The 22,457-nt window shown below is 52.3% G+C and overlaps 1 protein-coding gene across 1 annotated transcript in view; it reads left to right on the top strand.

The window, feature by feature from the left end:
• SMG5 (SMG5 nonsense mediated mRNA decay factor) overlaps positions 1 to 19,352 on the top strand; it is a 29,754-nt gene extending 10,402 nt beyond the window's left edge. Inside the window, exons 5-22 of the mRNA XM_038161970.1 lie at positions 258 to 347; positions 1,586 to 1,675; positions 2,573 to 2,651; positions 3,303 to 3,428; positions 3,870 to 3,938; positions 5,811 to 6,019; positions 6,126 to 6,263; positions 7,269 to 7,964; positions 10,846 to 11,015; positions 11,266 to 11,341; positions 12,414 to 12,589; positions 12,942 to 13,100; positions 13,310 to 13,369; positions 14,172 to 14,331; positions 14,710 to 14,800; positions 15,313 to 15,387; positions 15,679 to 15,817; positions 16,192 to 19,352. Coding sequence (XP_038017898.1) covers positions 258 to 347; positions 1,586 to 1,675; positions 2,573 to 2,651; positions 3,303 to 3,428; positions 3,870 to 3,938; positions 5,811 to 6,019; positions 6,126 to 6,263; positions 7,269 to 7,964; positions 10,846 to 11,015; positions 11,266 to 11,341; positions 12,414 to 12,589; positions 12,942 to 13,100; positions 13,310 to 13,369; positions 14,172 to 14,331; positions 14,710 to 14,800; positions 15,313 to 15,387; positions 15,679 to 15,817; positions 16,192 to 16,275 — 2,687 coding nt within the window. The 3' untranslated portion in view covers positions 16,276 to 19,352. The remainder of the gene's footprint in view (positions 1 to 257; positions 348 to 1,585; positions 1,676 to 2,572; positions 2,652 to 3,302; positions 3,429 to 3,869; positions 3,939 to 5,810; positions 6,020 to 6,125; positions 6,264 to 7,268; positions 7,965 to 10,845; positions 11,016 to 11,265; positions 11,342 to 12,413; positions 12,590 to 12,941; positions 13,101 to 13,309; positions 13,370 to 14,171; positions 14,332 to 14,709; positions 14,801 to 15,312; positions 15,388 to 15,678; positions 15,818 to 16,191) is intronic.
• The last annotated feature ends 3,105 nt before the right edge of the window (positions 19,353 to 22,457 follow it).

The following is a 22,457-nucleotide window of genomic DNA, read 5'->3' on the forward strand; positions in this document are numbered from 1 at the left end:
ACTGCTGATGGTGTGCCCCATCACAAGGGAATCCTGGGTGGAGTGGATGAACAGCAGAGTCTGGAAGATTTGTCTGGATTAATTTTCCACATTTTGACAAGAGTGACCCGGTGCTGCTCTACAAGATGGCACAGCTGGCAGTGAGGTCTGAGCGTGGGGGATTTGCTTTGGGTGCCTTGGGCAGATGCAGGGGTGGCTTCAGTGTCTTCCCAGCAGCCTCCTGCCAGTGCTCTGAGTGATTCTGTGCTTGCTCATAGGCTGCAAGAAACCCGTGTCTGCGTCAGAGAAGGAGATGGAGTGGGCACAGATGGCCTGTCACCGGTGTCTGGTTTATCTGGGAGATCTAGGTAAGGACAGCACTGCCTCTCAGGGCATTTTTAAAACGGCAAAAAGATGCTGCCCGTACCCACCGTGTGAGGCTGTTGCTGTTGGGCACCAGCCAAGGTTACTTGCAGATTCTGTTTCCCTCTGACACCTTTGTCACAGACTGAGATAAGCTGAAATCCTCATGGCTGAACTGCTACAAGTTGCAGGAGCTTTGTGTTTGGTCAGGTAGGTGAGGAATTTGCTGCTGCTAAGCAGCTGTGAGAGTGGAAGCCTTTGCTTTGACAGTAGGAGGGATCAAAGAGAGTTCAGTTCAGACTGCTTAGCTGTGACTTACAAAGCCACTTCCATCAGCACCAGTGGGACTGAAAATCAGATTTAGGCAATATTGTGCATCAGTCCAGAGTTCTGCCACTGCAAAGCCCCAGTGTCATTGTGCTTGGCTGCGTGGCATCCTTTTTATAGCAGGCACGGCTGTCCCGCAGTCACGACCTCCTGAAGTGTGTGGTGAGTGTGTCAGCTTCTTGAGAGTGAGCATGTGGGAGTAAAGGCAGGGAGAAAGCAGCTGTGTGGAGAGCAGCTCTTGGAACTGTGGTGCAGGTCCATGTGTCTGCAGCCTCCAAGCTGGTGAAAGCTCTTTGGCATTAGTGTTGCATATGAATCAGCATTGCAAATGAATGTCTTGAGGGGGTAGTAGGAATGACTTAACCTGGGTGGTGGGAGAGAAACGTGCTCACCTTTTCACAGAGCTGTCACCTAAGGTTTCCAAAATGCCTACATTTGTCAAAAAAAAAAAAAAAAGAGGGAGAAAATAAATGAATCAAGTTCAGTCTAGCCACAGTCAGGTATTTTATTAAGTCAGCTGACTTGATTTCACACCCTGCTGTTCTAACATACAGTCTGAGGTACAGGAGAATGGAACACAACTTGAGTTACTTCAAGGATAGGTGACTCAGCACTTAACACGTGGAGCAGAAGAAAAATTTCCTTTTGTTCACGTGATGCTGCAAGCGTGGCAGGCTCTGCCCTTGGCTGGAAAGGGCAGGAGTTGTGGTGTGTGGTGTGAGCAGGTGAATGAAAAGGGGTTCAGACAGGCCTGGCAAACCCTGTGTGTTGCAGTGTTTGCCAAGAGCAGTTCTTTGGTGGATTTGTTGACTTGACCAGTATTTCAAGTTTGTGGTATTTCTGATAGGAAGCTGTGCTGCTCTGCAGCAGATGCTGCCTTTGGCTTCGTGATGCATGCTGTGTGGTTTCCTTTCAGCTCGCTATCAGAACGAGCTGGCAGGTGTGGACACGGAGCTGCTGGCTGAGCGATTTTACTATCAAGCCCTTTCTGTTGCACCACAAGTTGGTGAGTGACTTCCCATGAATTTATATTGTTAAAATCACGTTGCTGCAACATAAGAACAATGTAATGCCACACTGGTTAGGTTTATATCCTGGTTTTATCCTCTGGTTAAAGTTGCTTCCTTTGAGAAGTTCTTTTGCTGGGCTTTTAGATTCTTTAATTGGATTTTCTCTGTCTCTGCTGGGAGGTTTTCAGGTGATTATTCTTTTGCTGGCAAGCCAAACAGAGGCGTTAAAGCCATGGTGCTCTTATCTGAGAACCTCTGAGAAGCTCAGGCTTCCCTGGCTGTGCTGATGCTGTATCTCTGGGCTAAGCACAGATCCAGCTCTCCATTGCCAGGAGCAGAGCATTATCAGTCTCCTTCCCCTTTTACCCATGAAAAAAAATCTCATGTGCTGCTTCCTCCTTCATCCTCCCTCCTTCTGGGAACACATCAGTGCTGGAGTAGAGGATGTGTCATATCCTAAAGTGTGTGATTCCAGCCAAATGTCCTCTACATGCTGTCTTTGCACAGTTCTCACTGTGCTGTTGGAAAGGCTGCTCCCAAATAAAAGTGGCAAAAATTTCTGCACCACAGGAGCAGAGAGCTCTCAGATGCTGATAAGATGGTGTCTCTGTCAGGGAATATGGAGTCAAGGCCACACCACTGTTAATACAAAGGAGGAGGCGTTGTTTGCTCTTCTCTCTTACACAGATAACTGGCACAAGGTGGGGAGGATCTAAAAGCTCTGTAAAATGGATGGTGGAAGGATTGAGTCTTTGTACTGCAGCTTTACTACTCTTTGTGTCTCCTGGCTTCCCTCCTGTGTGGAAATGTAGTGGAAGGGAAAGGATCTGCTTTCTAACCAGGGCCATTGGAGAATTCCAAGTAAATTCCATTGCCTCTCTCCTTCCTGACAGGAATGCCCTTCAACCAACTGGGGACTTTGGCAGGGAGCAAGTACTACAATGTGGAAGCGACCTACTGCTACTTACGCTGGTGAGTTCCTGCAGATCTGCATGTCCTGAGCAGGGAAGCCATGCACTGCTGCTGTGAGTGCCAGATCCTCTTCTCCTTCCTTTGAACATGGCTCTGGTTTTGGCAAATGAATTTTAGGGCAGGGGAAAGAGATGAGTTTGGTTTGCCCTTGAGTAGGACTGGTAGTAATGAGAGTGAGCCTGGGTCAATCCAAACCAAACCAAACCAAACCAATCCAATCCAAACCAAACCAATCCAATCCAAACCCAACCAAACCAATCCAATCCAAACCAATCCAAACCAATCCAAACCAAACCAAACCATTATGCTGCTTACTAATCACCTGTGCAGGGCTGCCCCTGGAGGGCTTTGCCCAAGCAAAGAGAGCCAGGCTGGAAGTGGGGGTTGGAGGTGCTGAGGGAGGCACCCTGTGGTGTGAGCAGGGTAGAATTCCTGGCTTGAAGGCACTGATTTGAGAACACGTGTGAGCAGAGCAGGTGGAAGCTGTGAGGCAGCTGAAGTGCAGTTTGGTGGGAGTTTAGGTGCCCACCAGGTCTGGCTACCTGTGCTCATGCCTCAATGCCTGAATAACTTGCTAGTGAGTTAAAGCCCTAAAGTGTGAGCAGCCTTGTGGAGAAGTAACTTTGGCTGTGTCCTGTTTTGGTGCTCTAGCATCCAGTCTGAAGTGTCCTTTGAAGGTGCCTATGGGAACCTGAAGAGGCTGTATGACAAAGCAGCCAAGATGTACCATCAGCTGAAGAAATGTGAGACCAGGAAGTTGTCTCCAAGCAAGAAAAGGTAAGAAGGGAAGGAAAAGGAGAGGTGCAGGCTTAGAGTTTGCAGTGTGTCCTCTGGGTTGAGAGTCATGTCTTTGTGGGAAGTGGAGCTGGTGGATGGGCCATTTCAGCACGGTGACTGTTCCCAAATATTGAGACCCCCCCACTCTAGATCCCAGTCTTGCTGTCTTGGGTCATAATTTCAGGAGAAAAGCTAAATGCTGGCCAGGTATAGAGTTTGCACTGAGAGATTTTCTCACTCTTCCCTGGAGTCGGGGACTGTTCATGAGGGTTGGGGCATAGTGGTGAAAGTTGGCAGTGTATAAACTGTCTTCTTTCTCTCTGGTTTCATCAGAATGGACTTAATGAGACCTGATTTATATGTTAATAGAGCTCTTGTCAGCCCAGCCCATGTCTGTGATTGGGCACCTGCTTTACAGTGTTTTCTCCTCCATCTTTTTAGAGGAAAGGACATTAAGAGGTTGCTGGTGAGCTTCATGTACCTGCAGAGTCTTTTGCAGCCAAAGAGCAGGTAAGGTTATGGTAGATTGTGTCTTCTATTGACAACTGACAGTAGCAGACACTCAGAATTGGAAGGAATGGTTTTCTGTAGGATAACAGTGCCTGTGCTGAAGCTTTCTGCCAAAAAAAGGCCCAGGACTTTGGCCTATCCATGCATGGAGCATGAAGATTATGTTTCCAGGGGAAATAACAAAGGGTTAAATCCTTGGTGACTTGTCTAAATCAAGCCAGCCTGAGCTCCTGGGCCTTGCAGCTGTCTGTGCTGTGCCTTTGGTGTTTGCTTACCCCATGCTGTCAGCAGAATGCTTTTTCCTGGCAAGCCTTGGATTCAGGCTGATGGGACAGCAAAGAGTTGCTGTCCACACGTCTGGGGCTGTTCACTGCACTTGGAAGTCTGTAACCAAACACCTTGTTCAAAGAAACATCAAAAACCTGGCTGTGTTTGGAATAAATGGGAAGCTTTGGATGGCTGTGTGATTTGGGGCTTTTAGATTTTTTTTATTGGATTTTCTCTGTCTCTGCTGGGAGGTTTTCAGGTGATTTTAAATAAACCTCTTACTGCTTGAAACAGAACAGGTGTTTTAAAGGGCTTAAATATAAGCTTGTAGTTAAATTCACTGTGGAATGGTTTAGGTTGGAAGGGACCTTTTGGGGGTCTGGTACTTCCCCAAAGTAGTGTTCACTGTGAAAGTAGATGCAGATGTGAAGTTGGATGAGCTTGCTCAGAGTCTCCTCACGCTGAGTTTTGACTGCATCCAAGGACAGAAATCCCACGCCTTTCCAGCATTTGACCACCTTCACCACAGAATTTTTTTTTCTCATTGCATCTAATCTCATTTTTCTTTTCTGTAGTGTGCACCCATAATTTCTCTTCTTTTTGCTGTGCACCACTAAGGAAAGTCTTACTCAGTCCTCTGTGGTCACCTGTTTGGAATCTGGAAACAGAAGACAAACCCCCCCATGCCTTCTGTCTTTCATGCTGAACAAACTCGATTCTCTTTGCCTCTTCTCATACATCATGTTCTCTGTTCCTCTGCTGGACTAAACCCAGTTTGTCAATGTGTTTTTGTTTGTTTGGTTGTTTTTTTTTGGTCCTGTGGACCCAAAGACTGGATACAGTGCTCCAGGTGCCTCCTTGTGAGTGCTGAGTGGAGAGGGAGAGCACGTCCTCAACCTGCTGCCTCTGCCCTTGTTCATGCAGCCCAGAATGGGATTGGCTTTCCAATACTGCCTTATATCGAGGTGGAACTGCAAGGCTCCTCTAATACCCCCTCAACGTGTATTTAGAACATAAGAAATTTGGGAATTACTTCAATTTCCCAAGCACGCTTTCCCCCGAAAAGGCTTTGCTGGAAATTTCACAAGCAGGTCTGTTTTGTAACTAGGAGGCTCCCACAGCCCATTGGATTGAGCTCATGGACGCTTCCTTTGAAGGACTGAATAGCTGTGGAGGATTTTGGAATATTCTGGGCTGCAGGAGAGACATAGGAGGAGGAAAAACTGAGTCCCATGTGTGTGGCAGTGTAATACTTTTCACTGAGCAGTGCATCTAGAACTTTTGCTCCCTTTAGCACTTAAGTACCTTGTATATCTTAATGGCCACTGCTGAGCTCCCAGGGGAAAATTAATCTGTTAATTAATCTGTTAATCTGAAAATTAATCTGGTTTTGGTGACCCATCTCTAGGTATTGTTTGTCTTTTGTTAAGCAGCTTTAAAGAGGAAAACATAATGTGATTAATGTCACTTCCTTCCCTGGTGCTTCATCCTGCCTAGTGCTGAAGGACAGCCTAACTGCCAGTTTTGGTTCAGTTTCTGGGCAGACATGCCAGGAGCATGAGTCTTGAGTTAATAATTCTTATTTATTTTTTCACTCTTTTTAAGCTCTTTGGATTCCGAGCTGACATCTCTCTGCCAGTCTGTGCTGGAGGATTTCAACCTGTGCTTGTTCTACCTGCCCTCCCCTCCTAACCTGAGCTCCACTAGTGAAGATGAAGAAGAGTATGAGAGCGGCTACTCCTTCCTTCCTGATCTCCTGATCTTTCGCATGGTGATCATCTGCCTTATGAGCGTTCACAGCCTCAAGAGGGCAGGTAACCAGTGCTTTTTTTTGGAAGTTTCCTGGTCAACATCCAGCAGTGAGGCTGGGGATGCTTTCTGTGCTCACCTCCTCCATCTCACCGTGCTGTCTGCTTGCAGGTTCCAAGCAGTACAGCGCCGCCATCGCCTTCACGCTGGCTCTCTTCTCTCACCTGATAAATCACGTCAATATTCGCCTCCAGGCTGAGCTAGAAGAAGGGGAAAATCCTGTCCCAGCCTTTCAGAGTGATGGCACAGGTAAGAGAACAGAGACTGCAGCACCTGGGTCTCCCAGGTTGCCTGCCTACAGGGCTGTCTCTCCCCTTTCTCCCCTGGGCATGGGTTTTGTAGTGCAGAGGTGTATTGATCTTTTACTTCTGGTCTGGAATCCCCGAAGGGGCTTGATATGCTGAGTTGTCTCCACTTGGATGCTCTTTCTGAGTGTCTGAATCACTGCAGGATGGACGTGTTGCTTTCTTTGTAAGGAGATTGCTTTCTGTATCTCTTGGCAGCTCATTCATCATCTGTTCATCCCAATCTGAGCTTTTATTCTCTTGTCTCTGTTTGCTGTTGTTTACTGGCTGCTTTCCTCCTCCACTGAGGAGATGATCTGTAAAACACCTGGGCTGAGGGAGGCAGAAGGGGGCAGAGTGGTGCTGAAGGAGATCAGCATACTTCAGTTCTGCTCAGGCAAGGGTGGCTCTTGAACAGCTGGGGGATTTTACTGAGCAGGGACTAAAGCTGCTAAACCTTTCCCCTGCAAACAGTCCATTGGCAGCACCCCACTGAATGCAGGCTGGTAAAAGCAGTGAGAAACGACCCCTCCTCTGCAGGTTTTGAAGCTGTCACAGTGATTCAGTGCTGCTGGAAAGGCTCCATGCGTGTTGGTGAGGAAAGGGATTGGTCGGGTCAGTGCAGTGACAGAGCACATGTCACAGAGCACATGTCCCTGCCCTGCTCCGTGGCTCACTCGCCCCTTTGACTGTAGAAAGGTGGCGAGGAGAGTTAGAATTCAGCTGTGTTCTGTTCTTGAGCACTGGGGCTGCCTGCTAACAGAGTGGCAGCTTGGAAAGTAGGAGTTCTGGCTTCCCAGATGCTTTCAGAAAGTGCATCTTTCTTCTGGGGGTGCTTACTCTGCGGTGGAAGACACTGCTGGAAGGGATGGCTGACGTTTGCAGCCCTGGTTCCCTGGACCCGGGGCTGGCCAGCAGCAACCCGTGGAGCACACTGTGACTTGAACTTACATTCTCCCTGTAAATGCAGATGACCAGGAGCCACGGGAGCCTGTGAACTCAATTGAGAAGGAAGCTGAAGCTGAGTTGGCCAATCATCAGCCCAGCGAGGAGCAGCGGAAGAACGACTGCAAGAAAAGCAAGAAGTACTCTCGTCTGTCCTGTCTGCGCCGCCGCCGCCACCCCCAGAAGGTGGATGAGAGCGACCTGAGTGAGGGCTTTGACTCTGACTCCAGCCAGAGCTCCATCAAGGGCAGCGATGGCTCAGAGAGCGGTTCAGAGAAGAGCGATGAGGAAGCAGAAGCTGCTTTTGATGTGGAGACAGACTCCGACATGAACAGCCAAGAGTCTCGGTCTGACTTGGAGGACATGGAGGACGAGCCGGGTGAGGAAGGAAGCAGCCAAGGCAAAAGTGGGCCCAAAGAGGCCCTAAAAAACTGTGTGGATAGCAGTGGGCTGGGGGACTCCAAGAGCATCTCTAAAACTGAAGCTGTGGATCCAGCAGTCAATGGGCCAGCTTCCCTGAGCACCAATGATGCAAGCATAGCCAGTAATCTCCAGGCCATGTCCACCCAGCTGTTCCAGACCAAACGCTGCTTTCGCTTGGCTCCCACGTTCAGCAACATCCTCCTGAAACCCAACAGTGAAACGCCTGCCTTGAAGGATGGGATAGAGAGCAAGCCATGTGTCAATGGAGATCTGGAGAAGCCCAGCTTGGCAGAGCAAGGTAAGGGCCTTGTTATTGCAGTTATGTGTAGAAAACTGCAAACTATAGCAGTCTTGTTTTCTAAATTCACCGTTTCCCATGGTGCAAGCTCTCCTTTGGCTAGGTCTGGAGGAGCAGGTTGCCCAAGTAGTGGGCAGGCCTTGGGTTGGACATTTCCCGATGGAGGAGCTTTACTTTTACTGCCCAGCATGCAGGAATATCTGCAGTGAGCAAAGGGAACACCTGTGGCCAGCCAGGGTTACCAGAACTACCACTGTTCTGCAGACTGAATGCTGAGCAGCTGTGATAATCACAGACTCACAGGCTAGTTTGTTTGGAAGGGACTTTAAAGGCCATGTCATTTCATCCCTCTTTCACTAGGCTGCTCCAAACTGCATCCAACCTGGCCTTAAACACTTCAGGAATGGGGCAGCCACAGCTTCTCTTGGCAAGCTGTGCCAGAGCTTCACCACCCTCACAGGGGACAGTTTCTTCCTAATACCACATCTAAATGTACCTTCCTTCAGTTTAAAGCCATTCCTCCTTGTCCTGTCTGGGACCTTATCAAAGTCCCTCTCCAGCTCTCTTGGAGCCTCTTTAGGCCCTGGAGGGGGCTCTGAGGTCTCCCCAGAGCCTTTGCTTCTCCAGACTCAACACTCCCAGCCTGTCTCCAGAGCAGGGGGGCTGCAGCCCCTGGAGCATCTCTGTGGCCTCCCCTGGACTCACCCCAGCAGCTCCTTGTCCTCCCTGTGCTGGGGAGCCCGGAGCTGGAGGCAGCTCTGCAGGGGAGGGTCTCAGCAGAGCAGAGGGGCAGAATCCCCCCTCACACGCTGCCCACGCTGCTGGGGATGAGCCCAGGACCGTGTTGGCTTTCTGGGCTCCCAGTGCACGTCCCTACAGCATGCTGAGCTTCTTGTCAACCCACGCCCCCAAATCCTTCCCGGGGCTGCTCTCCATCTGTTCTCCCCCAGCCTGTGTTTGTGCTTGGGGTTGCCCCAATGCAGGTGCAACATTTCTCCTTGCCCTTGCCGTTCCTTCTGGGGTTGGCACAGCCCCAGCTCTCCAGCCTGTCCAGGTTCCTCTGGTGCCATCCCTTCCCTCCAACATGTGACCCCACCACACAACTCGGTGCTGTCAGCAAGCTGGCTGAGGGTGCACTTGATCTCACTGTCTGGGACACCAGCAAAGATGTTCAACCATGCTGGTCCCAAGCCCTTGTCACTGCTCTCCACTGGACATTGAGCTGTTGGCTGCAGCTCTTCAACCATGGCCATCCAGCCAAGTCTTGGTTCACTGGGTGGTCTGTCCATCCAATCCATGTCTGTCCAGTTCAGAGACAAGGATGTTGTGCAGGACAGTGTCAGATGCTCTGCACAAACCCGGGTGGATGAGGTCAGTTGCTGTTCCCTCACCCCCCACTGCCATAAGTGGATGAATTTTTCAGGCATGATTTGCTGTAGTGAAACCATTTTGGCTCCAGAGGATGATTCCAGTGGGGATTAAAAATTGCATCTTCCCTTTTGCCTTTGTGAAATATCTAATCAGACACGGTTGCTTCTGGTGACAGGGAGGATGGGGGACAGGAAGTTGTCCATGAGATGACAGATCATCAGCCCAATGCTGGTGTAGAAGTTTGTGTGGAAGATGGGACCCAGGTGCATGTGAGAGCTGTTGAGGGTCTCTGTGACCCCCAGATGTGCCTCACTGGCTGTTGCATGCTGAGCCCCTGGGAGATGTGCAGCAGGTGGAGCTGCCATGTTTCCATCACCACTCAAACTTACACAACTGAGTGATCTTCTGGGCAAAAACAGCTGGGAAGGTAGATCCGATAAACCACAGGGAATTGTTTGTGTTTCACATAAAACTCCATGGGCCTGTTCAGTCTTGTTTTCATTCCTCCCAGCTTCCCTGGAGCAAGGAAACATTCTCCATCCTGCTGCCAAATCCAGCTGGCCTACAGCACTGGCAAGATTCAGGCTTTGCCTGGGCCAGCGTTTGAAGGCACAGTGTTAGATCATGTCAGTGTTGACTGGCTCCTGGCACTGCTCCATGGCCACATGGAAGAGATGGGGGTTAAAGGAAGAAACAAACGGGTTTGGGTTTGTTTAACCCTTTCCCTCAGTGGTTATCTTGCTGTTGCAGCTCCAGGTGTGGCCACAGTACCTTTACAGGTGTAGAAAACGAGAGATGGAATGAATTCAATGTGTGCTTTTTAGCTTCGAGCTCCCCTCGTATGCTGTATCCAAACTGCTTTTTCATGGTGTAACACTGGCAGTGGTGGGTTCTGAATAAATCATCTCCTTTCTCGTGATCCTGAGGGTTTATGGAATGCCCATAGCTGTGCTGATAGGCAGCAATGGGAGCACTTGAGGTGAGGGTCTGTAGAAAAACGTGTGGGTGATTCCCACCTTGCCCTCAGGTCACTTGTGTCACACGTGATTCCACTGGCAATGGCTTCGAGATCCTCAGCTCTGCAGAGTTAGAAGAGTGTGAAGAACATCTTCAATATTTAAAATTCTCTGTCTCACAGGACAGCCCTGCCGTTTCCTGCTCTTGCCTGGCTCAGAGCTGGGAGCACGCTGACCTCACTGCTCAGTCCCCTGCAGGAACTGCTCCTTGTGCTGGCACTGCCCCACTCTGTCAGCGTGGAGGCTGCTGCAGAGGTTAGGCACCGGTCAAACCTTCACAGGGAGATTTAACCCTCTTATCCCAAGGAGAAGGAGATGCAGGGATGCTACACTCTAGTAACAGCACAGGGGACAGGGAGTTCTTTTGAGGATGTGTGGAGGCACCTAGTATTTCAACTCAACCGTTACCAGCCCAGTGCTGTTCTGACACCAGCAGGGCTTGGCATCTCAGGGGGTTTAACAGCTGCCATCTTGTGCTTGCCTTTGTTTTCCAGATGATGTGTCTGACTCTGAAGAAAGCATTTCAAGTAACAAATCCTGCAGAAACGAACGATCCCTTCAGGAGAAGTTGGAGATTGTGACCAACGAAGGGCTGCTGCTTACTGTCAAAGTGTTCCTGGACTGGCTGAGGACAAACACAGACCTCATCATTATGTGTGCTCAGGTGGGGATGGGGTCAGGGCTCTCTACAAGGTTGTGTCAGCTTCTCTGGGCTGGTTGCAGCCGTGGTCCCAGTCCTGGGCAGAGGATGATGTTATGTCCCCCACCAGCTGAATTAAACTAATCTGGGCCTAAGAAGGATGTAAGGTTTACTCTTTATAAGGGTTGTGAGATGCTGGAAGGCCCAAGCTGCCTGGTTGTTGTATACACCTGTCATTATATTTTCTATGGCCTTTTGTGTTCTGTCCCTGCAGAGCTCTCAGAGCCTGTGGAACAGGCTGTCTGTGCTCCTGAACCTTCTGCCTTCTGCTGCAGACCTGCAGGAATCAGGTACTGGAGAAAGAAGTGGCAATGTCATGTTTCACCAAGCCTAGTCATCAGTGATTCCCAGGGTGTGTGAGAGCCCGGGGAGGGGGATTTTCTACAATAGGAAGTAAAACATGCATCTGTTGGGGTTTTTTTGGTTTAAACACCATTCCAGTTAAATACTGTCCCATGCTCTTTAGAATCATACAATCATACAACATCCTGAGTTGGAAGAGACCCCTCACCTCACTCCAGGATTGAGTTTTAACTCCTGACCCTGGCAGGACAACCCCAAAAATCACACACAAAAATGCTGTATTGATGCATTAATGTGGCTGGCAGCATTTTGAAACACTGGCACCAGCATGTGAGATCCCATGTGTGGCCAGCAGGAGTGAAATTCGCTGCCAGCAGCAGGAATGAGGCTGTGATTTTGCCATGGTAATCCTGGAAGTAGTTTCAGAGCTCCAGCTGCTCATGGGGTGCTCTGTGCCTCTTCAGGGCTGAGCCTGAAGTTCCCAATGGTTTATAAGCAGCAGAGTTTAAACAGGGTTGCTTGTTAATTGGAGCAGGTGGGAAAGCTGCCCCTCCAAAAAGGGCATTTCCCAGAGTCCCCTGGCAGATTGTTTGGGAGAGTTGCTCTTTATATTGTGGGTGGTCTGGTGGTTCCTCCTTAAGCAGGTGCTCCCAGAACACGTTTCATTAACACCTCTGCCCGTGACCATTACAGATCGTGTGCCTTAAAGCAGTTCTCCTCTTAGCCCCCTCATCATTGTTTTGCTCTCCTTCTTGTCCCTCATCTCCAGGGCTGAGCCTGAAGTTCCCAATGGTTTATAAGCAGCAGAGTTTAAACAGGGTTGCTCGTTAACTGGAGCGGGTGGGAAAGCTGCCCCTCCAAAAAGGGCATTTCCCAGAGTCCCCTGGCAGATTGTCTGGGAGAGTTGCTCTTTATATTGTGGGTGGTCTGGTGGTTCCTCACAGAACACGTTTCATTAACACCTCTGCCCGTGACCATTACGGATCGTGTGCCTTAAAGCAGTTCTCCTCTTAGCCCCATCATCATTGTTGTGCTCTCCTTCTTGTCCCTCCTCTCCAGGGCTGGCCCTGTGTGATGAAGTCAAAGACCTCCTGAGTGATGCTGAGCTCCCAGACCTGAAGGCCAACCTGCTGCTCCCCGAGGACGTGGCCCTGCGCAATCTGCCCCCTCTGAAGAATGCTCACAAGAGGTTTAACTTCGAGCAGGATCGGCCCATTTTCTCACCAGTCGAGGAGGTGAGCTGGGGTAAACCCTGCAAGAAAACCTGGATTGTTGTGTTATGTGGTTCCTTTTCCTAGCACAGAGGTTTATGGAGGAGGTGTGGCAGGGTGCTGCTGATGTTCCCTCAGATTTTCTTGGGTTGAGGAAGCCCAAGACTTGCTGGCACCCCTGAACCTTCTGGCCAGCTGTAGCCTTTCCTGCAGCCCCTTCCTGCAGTTTCTGACTTCAGAAAAGATCACAAACATCCATCAGAGCTGGGCATTTAATATCAGCTCGTACCTTTTTCAGAAGTGTGAGCTGCAGTGGGCTCTGCCTCAGGCCATGCCGGGGCCGTGGTGGCTGCTGACTGCTCCTGCTTCCTTGCAGTCTGTCGTGAGGATCTGCTGCATTCGGAGCTTCGGCCACTTCATCACCCACTTGCAAGGCAGCATCCTGCAGTTCAACTCAGAGCTTGGGATCTTCATCAGCATAGCACAGTCCGAGCAAGACAACTTGTTGCACCAGGCCCAGGCTCAGTTCCACATGGTGAGTTGGTAGAGGTGAATTCTCTATCCTTGGCAAAGTTTCCTGGAGGTTACTATTAGGTTGTAACTAGAATCACAGAACTCTGGGAGGAGATAAAAGTTTGGCTTCTTAAAGCTATGCCAGTGTCCCCTTTTCTCTCTGGAAGTGTATGCTAGTGTCAGCTGGTGTGTTTCCTGCTAACTGATATGGAAGTTTGGTTTTGTAACCAGGCCGCAGAGGAAGCTCGTCGGAACAGGCTCATGAGAGACATGGCTCAGCTTCGGCTGCAGGTAGGAGATGCCAGTTCCAGCCTGCAAACCAGCAGGGTTTCAGTGGCTGGAATGTCAGAAGCTGGGAAGGGAAGGGAAGGGGGAACTCTCTGCTCCTGTCCCACACAGAGGCAGTAAGTCCATTCTGCATAGGTCGAACTGTGGAGTATCTCAGGTTGGAAGGGATCCCATAAGGATCATGGAGTCCAAGTCTCTTCTCCTCTCAGGGCTGCTTTAAACTGCCCTTGAGTGTAGTTCAGGCTCTCCTTGAGCTCTGGCAGGCTTGGTGCGACAGCCACTTTCCTGGGGAGCTTGTTCCCCCTCTGGGGGAGGAACCTTTTCCTGATGTTCAGCCTGAACTTGCCCTGATGAAGCTAGAAATGAAATGTACCATTTCCTGATGTCCCATCACTAGTCACTGCAGAGATGAAATCAGCACCTCCTGCTTGCTGACCCCCTCGAGGAAGGTGTAGGCTGTGATGGAGTGGTCACACTCAGCCTTCTCTGCCCCAACTGAGTGACCTCAGCCACCTGAGGCCTTTCAGCATGCTGGTCATCCTACTCTGGACACTCTCTAATATTTCTATGCCCTTCTTACATCAAGGTGCCCCAAACTGTTCCCAGTACTCAAGGTGGGGCTGCACTGGGCAGTGCAGAGTGAGATCCTCTTCTCTTGCTGACCCTCTGCTGCATCCAGCCCTCTGTTCTGCATGCTTGGAGGTTGGAAGGGCCTGGTGGAGCTTTGCAGGGCAAGTCTTGTCCTGTTTGGATGGTCTGTTTCAGCATCGATGTGAAGCGAGTGTCTTTGCACGTGTGTTTTCAGCTGGAGGTGTCTCAGCTGGAGGGCAGTCTCCAGCAGCCCAAGGCGCAGTCAGCCATGTCTCCTTACCTGGTTCCAGACACCCAGGCCCTCTGCCAGCACCTGGCTCTTGTCAAGCAGCTGGCCACCAGTGGGAGGTTCATCATCATCATCCCTCGAACAGGTATGGGGACCCCACAGCAGGTAACTGGCAGTGGCTGCCTGCCCTGGCCCTTCTGTGCTGGGAGCAGGCCCCAGGGGCCTGGCTGGTGGCTTTCCCTCCTGCTCTTGCCCTTCACTTCATCTGGAACAGCTGCGACCCCCTTTTGATGTGTTGCTTTTGGGGCCTGTTCTGTGTGTGGCCCATGCTGGGGATTTTAACAAAGCGGGTCAGAAGAGCTGAGAGGAGAGAGGTCCTGTTCCCCCCGTGCCTCTCCTGTGGCAGCTGTGCATTGGACGGTGTTCTGTGGAATGGGGAGTTCTTGATGCCTCTGGATTAGTTTGCAGAAGTAGAACTGTAAACGAGATGGTTTTGGTTCTTTTTGGTTTTTGTTTCTGTTAGTTATCGATGGCCTGGACTTCCTGAAAAAGGAGAACGCCGGTGCTAGGGACAGCATTCGGTATCTGGAGGCAGAATTTAAAAAGGGAAACAGGTGAGAGCAGGACAGGGGTGGGATTTTCCTTTGGTTTTGGAACGGGTGGGATCAGGCAGTGGATCCCTTGGAGCAGAATGAGGCCAAGGAAAAGCCACATTTCAGGAATGGGGAGGCAGCGAAGGAGCAGATGCAGCAGCTGGCTCTTCAGATGTGCTGGTAGTTGCTGCTCAGCTGTGAAGTGCTCAGTGCTTCTGAGCAGTGGTGGAGTTGCATCTCTGTTGCTGTATAAACTGGAGCGGCGACCTTTGCCACTGCCCCGAGAGTGCTGGAAGAGCTGAATTGTGCCCGGGTGCTCTGCAGAAACACAGCTGAAAGGACAAACTGCATCTCGGGGGTCACCATGGGGGCGGTGATCAAAGGGATTCACAGAGCATGCCTTGCATGGACCTTTGGGTGTTAAATTCAGGTTGGTGGAAGCCCTGCAGCACTCAGAGGAGCTGCTGTGGAGCGCTGACTTCAGTCTGCCTGATGGTCTCCATATGAACTCGGAGGCTCTGCTTTTCCTTTAGGTACATTCGTTGCCAGAAGGATGTCGGGAAGAGCTTTGAGAGGCATAAATTGAAGAGACAAGATTTAGATGCCTGGTAAGATTTCAGCATCTGAAGGTGTCTGAGCCCAGGTCACAGCAGGCAGGTGGCTTTGGGGAGAGGTGTTGGCACTGGGAGCCACTGCAGAGCTTGTTCTATGTGAGTCATGATGAAATTCCTTGGAGATAAGGACAGCCACCTGTGCATGTCACACAAAGAACTCTGTGCTCAGAAAGACCTCAGAAAAGTCCTTAATGGGAACAGGAAAGCAGCCCTGCTTTCCATTTATTGTCCTGAGCAGATGTGCTCTTCCTGCTGACCTTCCCCTCCGTTTCTCTTTTCTCTCAGGAATCTCTATAAAATACTGGACAGCTGCAAACAGCTGACAGTGTCCCAGGGCAGCGGGGAGGACGACACCACGGGAATGGTCACCATCATCACGGGCTTCCAGCTGGAGGACCCGAGCTCCTTCTCGGTGCCCATGCAGGTCAGTAGCTCTTGTCTGCCTGAGCTGAGCCATCCTCCTTCCCAGCAAGGATATAATGAGATTAATTGGAAAGAGATTTTTTTAATGTTTTTTTTTTTTCCTTTGGCTAATCCCCAAAGTTTGGTTTCCCCGAAGTTGCTTTATCTGTTGAGATTCCATATTTTCCCTCAAGGCTTCTTGCTTTTGTGATACAGAGTATTCTGGGACAGGTGAGAGAATTTAATTTCCTGTCTGTGCAGGCCTCTTGTACCAAAGCAACGAGAATTGAGAGGATTTGCCCTTCCAGCTGTGCCAGGTCCCCAGGCTGGGAATGGCAGCTGTCTTGACAGGGCAAGTTCAAAATCAACCACCTGTTTTTCTGTCTTTGCTTGCAGTCTGCCATCCAGGCGGCCGCCAATGCCAGCATAGAGATAAAAAACGTTCTGGAGTTCTACAAGCAGTGGAAAGAGATGGGCTGATGGTCAGAAAGGCATCGGGTTGGTGAACCTTTCTCTCCCCCTCTCGCAACGTGCAGCGTCTGAACGAAGGAAACAACAATCTGGGCGACACTTAAGACACGAAGAAGCAGCAGCAGCAGCAGCAACAGCAACAAAAAGACCTACCCAAAAGAATTAAAAACAAAACAAAACAAAAAAAATCCAAAGTGGGCACGCACACTGACACCCTCCACCTGCATCCTGAGCAGACGGCTGTACAGCTCTGATGGCGCCAGCTGCTCTGAGAGAGGCCCCTCGGAATGGCCGGGGCAGAGCTCTGCCCTTCTCCCAGTCGGCAGAGATGGGCGAGAGACAGGCAGTCCTTCATCCCCCTCCTTCCTCCCAAAGCTTGCTTGGCCAGCAGAAGCAGCCTGGTGGTTCAAAGCATGGACTTGACTTCAGCAAAACCAAACCAGCGCGGCAGAAACGGAACCCTCCGGCTTGGGAAAGAAGATCCAGAGAGTGTTTTGCTCTTGTTTGGCAATCTGGGGACAGGAAAGTGGATAGTATTTCTCCCCCCCACACCCCCTCTTTTTGAATTAATTACTTTTCAAAGGTTTTTTCCTTTTAATTTTTAGTTTTTATATCTATGAATAATATTAAAAACAAAAAAAAGAAAAAAGAGGAGTTCCTTTGGGGTTTCGGATACTCTTCCAACGTCAGAAAGAAAAGGAAACACTCTATTTAAAAGGGGGAAAAAGCTCTTAATATAATTTTTTTTTGGTCTTAGAACAAGCATATTTATTTCCTTTCCCAGGCCCCCATGGAGCAGGCTCAGTGCAAAGGGATGTTGGCCTGTGAGGAGGGAGCAGCCCCGTGTTGCACTCTGCTCTCCCTGGGAGCTGCACGCTTCATGAGCGACACGAGCCCCGCCACGCTGCTCCAGGGAGGCCACAGGACTCTGCCTCCATCCCCACTTTCTCCCACTATGCATTAGACCTTGGAGAAAAGGAGGAATCTGGCAGAACTGCTGAAAGAGAGAGATTTACACACCGTGAAGGCTCAAATGCTTGGCTTGAGCGCTGCGACACTGGGATGGAGCAGATGTCTCCAAAGGACCCAAAGCCTCTTTTTCATCTTGTTTCCCTTTTTTTTTCCCCCACTAAATGTTTCAGTCGGGTGTGGAGGAGGAAGGAGAATCTCAAAGCCATTATCTTCTGCTGGTTGTTCAATGCACCACTGCTGCCATGCTGTGCTAGAGATGGTGACAGAGCTGGAGCGTTTGTGTCCCCCTTCCTCGCGTCCCTCCGGGCTGGCAGAGGCTGTCCAGGAGCGCCGAGCTCACAGCTTTTGGCATCCCAAACAGGAGGGATCAGGGATGCTGGAGGAGCTGGCTGCCCAGGTGAGCTGGGAGGGATCCTGCACACACCTCCATCCTGGCAGCATCTCACGCAACCTGCGTCTGACGCGCCGGGGCTCGGAATGAAGCTGCAGGTTGCTGGCAGGGCAGCAGGAGAGGGGCTGGGCAGTCTCTCCGTGCTCCCTCTTGCCTCTGCGTGCCCGTGGAACAGACGTCTCCATCCACACGAACCAGCAGCAGCTATGCAAGTACAAACCACTGGAATCTTCTGTGTTCTCACACGGGCCGGCCAGAAACTGCTGCAGCCATAACATGAGAAGCTGAGTCACATACTCCGCTCTGTGCAGGCTCCAAGCATGGTGTGTGTTGTACTGAGGGGCAGGATGTTCCTTGTTTTCAGGTAAAAACTAAAAAATACCAGCACAAGTACGGGAGGATTCGTTTCTGTTCCATTTCCAGCTCCTTTGCAGCGCAGCAGAGGGAAATGCCAACCTCCGTGGTACAGCTGGTGCATCCCTGGAGGCTGACAGGCTGGCTGTGAGGGACAGGGGTTTCCCTGCAGGATCTTCCCTTTTCCAGCTTCTCCTGAAACTCGCAGTACTTTGCTTGGCTAAGCCAAGAGAAGGTCAAATGCAGGACAGCAGGTCAGAGACTCCTGCACATCTTGGGGATTCTTGGAGATCTCAGATGGGTTGTGGAGCTCCCAGTTGCTCTTCCCTCCAGTGGTTTTATCTGAAGTCATTTGTTTGTGTAGCTCGTTATTTCTGTTTGATGGGATGGAAAAAGAGAAAGGAATCTCCTTGTGGGACTGTTCTTGAGGTGAAGCCCTCCTTGTCTGGTGGGGGGCACAGAGAATCGATGTGCTCTGCTTTTTCCTGCTGCTGAAGAAACCCCCCTCGGTCCTGGCTGCCAGCAGAGGAGCCTGGAGCTCGTGTGCTTGTCCCGAGAGCCTCAGTGTCACCCCTGTGGCTGCACTTGGTGAAGAGAGGCTTTGCTGGGCTGTGCTCAAAGCAGGGAGGAGCTGGGGGCAGTCTTCAGCTCTTCAGTCTTCAGCTTCACCCCGGGTCGAGCATTCCTTGGGTCCCGGCTGGATCTCGAGGGGACAGGAGAGCAGTGCAGGTAAAGCAGCAGCCCAGAGGGAATTCCTGGCAAGTGTTTCACTCGATGGCGGGCGTTTCCAGCTCTTGCAGCTCCCAGAGCTGTGCAGGGTGCTCTGAGGAGGAGCCGTGTTCCGAGTCACTGAGGCCTGGGGTGGGCACGGGATCCAGTTTAAGAACAAAAGGAAATAAACTCATTTTCTGTCACCAGAGGCTCTGCTGTGAGCCCATGTGGGGCCACGTGGCAACAACAGGGGCTGCTCCCAGCTCTCCCTGAGTCACTGCTCTGCTCCCCCGAGGCGTTGGTTTAATATTCCAAGGTTTTGCATACCTGGAGGGGAGAAAGAAGCCCTCACCCCCATGGCCCCTTCCACTCTGGGCTGGATAGGGAGGGATTGTGACCTTTAAAAAGGACACGTGAAGGGTCCCTGTGCTACCACTGTGCTTGAGGACCTGGTGAATGGTTTTTGGAGCTCAAAACCTGGGAGGCTCCAGAGTGTGAGAGCAGCCCTGGGGAGATGGCATGTAGTGTCCTCCAGCAAGCCTGGCCTTCTGAGGGGGCTCAACGTGTCATCTGCTGGACTGGGCTAAAGGAAGGCACTTCTCTGCCCCCATGCCAACACTCAGGATGAGCTGGAGTTTCCTCCCTGAACAGATCTGCTCTGTGCTGCATTTCTCCCCTGGCAGGGTGGTTGCTGATCAAAGCGGGGCTGGGGGTGGAAGGCCAGGGGATGGTCTGTGGAAGGCTCTGTGCAGCCCGTGGCTGCTGTGGGGGCTCCCTGAGAGCATCCTTGTGCATCCTTGTCCGAGCCAGAGCTGGGAGCTGCCTCATCAGGAGAGCATCAGGCAGGATGGACACTGCAGGCTCTGCCTGCACTGCTGCTCCTGCACCAGCTCCAGGCTTGCCTTGGAGCAGCTGTGAGCCAGTCCAGCAGTGCCTGCTGTGCTGGGAAGGAGAGCAAACAGAAAAACCATCTTGTGGGCTGAAAACAAGAGTTTTCACGTGTTCTGGTGTGTTTCTTGGGTTTGGTTTTTCTCTTCCTTGCCACCCTGTTGAGCGGTTCGGGGTTTTTGGGGTGACCCCACGCTGGGAGGACACAGGTCTGTGGTGGCTGAGCTGTCCCCAAACCATGGTGGACACGGTCACTGGTGCTTGTTGGACTTCTGCTCCATGGTTTCCTGGGCTGTTCCAAGCAGCTCCTCTGCTCCCATCCTTGCTTGGCTCGAGGCCGCCCGCAACGCCTCGGGTTCTGTCTCACATCTTCAATTTCGGGCTCTTTTCCTTCTGGGTGTGCAGCAGGGCTGGCCAGGCTGGCCAGGGAGGGGACGAGGCGGGCTGGCCTTGTCCCAAGGCCGTGCTGCTGGCCCTGCCACTGGCAGCGAGGGGACTGGAGGTTTGAGGCGAGGACAGTCACCTCTCCTCAGGCCTCGTGTGGCACACGGGCTCGCAGAGCCAGGGAGGATCGAGGGGCCGTGGGGCCCAGCTGGGTGAGGAGGGGCTGGGGCTCCCAGCACGTGTGTGACCATGGTCTGAGCACAGCGACTGGCTTAATAAAATACCAGATGTTTGTACTTCGTCTCCTGTGGTCATTCCCAGCCCGTCCCACCTTTTCCTGAGCAGCCAGGGGCTGATTTTCCATCTGTAAATCCACCCAAATATGCTTTGCTGAGCAGACTTTCCAGTAAAGGAGTGCAGGTGGGTCCTTCCTTAGCCCTGTGATGGGAACAGCGTTTCCCTTGCCACCTCTGTGATTCGGGGTGACTTCATCCTCTTGCTAGGACTCTGTGTACCCCTGACCCTGCACGAGGACCTTTGCAGCTCACTTTTCATGGGGAAAGGGGGTGGAGAAGTGGGAGACAAGGAAAGTGTAAATTTTTTTTAATGTTTGACTCTCCAGGGTCCATTCAAGGCGCTGGGATTGGGCTGTGCGAGGGTCCCACCCTGCCCCGCTGCCAAGGGAGAGAAAAGAAATTTAAATTGAGTATTCCTGCCCTGAATTGATTGCTGTCAGAGCTCCCTGGGGGAGCACCGAGCACTGCCCTAATTCTCTCTCCCTCTTGGGGTCTTTGGAGGCTGCCACTGGTGGGAAGGTCAGAGAGGGGGATGTTAACAGCTTCAGTCCCCAGTAGGGAAAGGGGCTGGGGGTGAGACCTGCCCTGTCCCAAGGCTGAGCTGGCAGAAAGGGACTGTCACTGCCAGCTCCGTCCCCTTGAGCAGGGCTGGGAATGCTTTTTTTCCAGCTTGGAAGGGCCGTGCCAAGGGGCTGCCAGCCCTGTGCCAAGCCCTGAGCCTCTGCCACTGGTCCGTGCAGGATGGTGTTGCTCTGGGGGGTCCACGGGTGGGGTTTTGTCCCACAGCCCGAGGTGAAATTGAAGCAGGAAAAGGCCACAACTCTTGTCAACTTCTGGTCCTGCTTGTTGCAGGGTTGAATCCTTCAGGACCCCTCGTGCTGCCTCTCCACCTGCTTCTCAGTGCCCGTTCCCCTCCTTTCCTGTGCCTCTGCTTCCCACCTCTGGTACAGACAGAGGTGAACATCTCCCTGCCTTGAACATCTCCCTGCCTGGCTTTGCTGTGCCTCCTGGGGGATTTTGGAGGGAGTGCTCAGCACCAGGGTCTGCATCCCAGCGTGGAGACCCCAAACCCTCCCTTTGGCCTCCTGCCAGCACCCCCGGGGACAGGTGACTTCCCCTTGGGGCCACCAAAGCAGCGGAGCCCTGGCGTGGGCCAGCGTGCGCCTCAGGCTCTTGGGACAGGCACGTGGGGTTTTTGAGCTGCCTGTGCTGTGCCCAGCCCTCCACACGAATCCTCTGGGGATCAATAAATCCCCAAAGATCAGGGTTTTGGAAGGCATCCATGCTGCTCCTCTGTCCCCTGAGCTCCATCCAGTTGCAGCCTGGACCTTCTGCTGGCATTCACCCCCTGGGCTAAGCTGGGGCTGCTGCCAACCCTGCTGCTGCCAGGTCGCTTTTGTTTCCCCAAATTTGCTTCCTCCACCTCTTCCCTCCCAGATCTCCTCTGGTGGGACCCCGCCGTGTGATCCAGTGGGTGTTTGAGGCCCCGTGCACGGAGCTGCCCTTGTCACCTCCCCTGGCTCTCCCAGCTTGGTGGCATCTCAAGCCCGGTGCCCAGAGCTGCCTTGCACTGCCACCATCAGTGCCTTGACTGTGGCCTTGCCCCAGCCCCTGGTGGCTCTGGCAGCTCCCCGGGCGTTCCTGCTGCCACTGGGCACCGGAGGGACCAGGGAGGGGCTGGGCTGCAGAGCCTGGCAGGACCCAGCGCCCTGGCAGCACCCTGGCAGGACCCAGCACCCTGGCAGCCTCTGGCAGCACCCTGGAGCCTCTGGCAGCACCCAGCACCCTGGCAGCCTCTGGCAGCACCCAGCACCCTGGCAGCCTCGGGCAGTACCCAGCACCCTGGCAGCCTCTGGCAGCACCCAGCACCCTGGCAGCCTCGGGCAGTACCCAGCACCCTGGCAGCCTCTGGCAGCACCCTGGAGCCTCTAGCAGCACCCAGCACCCTGGCAGCCTCTGGCAGCACCCTGGAGCCTCTAGCAGCACCCTGGCAGCCTCTGGCAGGGCCCAGCACCCTGGCAGCCTCTTTGGGGTGCGCCCTGCTCTCGGGTGTCCTGCCGTGTCCCTCTCCCGACTCCCTCTGCACCCAGCCTGTGCAGACCAGCAGTGACCCCATGGATCTGGGGGCCCCACAGAGGACCCATCATGCGTCGAGGTTAATGAGTAATTAAGGCGGTTTGTGATGAATTTCCCGG

The sequence above is a fragment of the Motacilla alba genome, chromosome 25 (genome assembly GCF_015832195.1).
Source record: "Motacilla alba alba isolate MOTALB_02 chromosome 25, Motacilla_alba_V1.0_pri, whole genome shotgun sequence".
Classification (NCBI taxonomy): domain Eukaryota; kingdom Metazoa; phylum Chordata; class Aves; order Passeriformes; family Motacillidae; genus Motacilla; species Motacilla alba.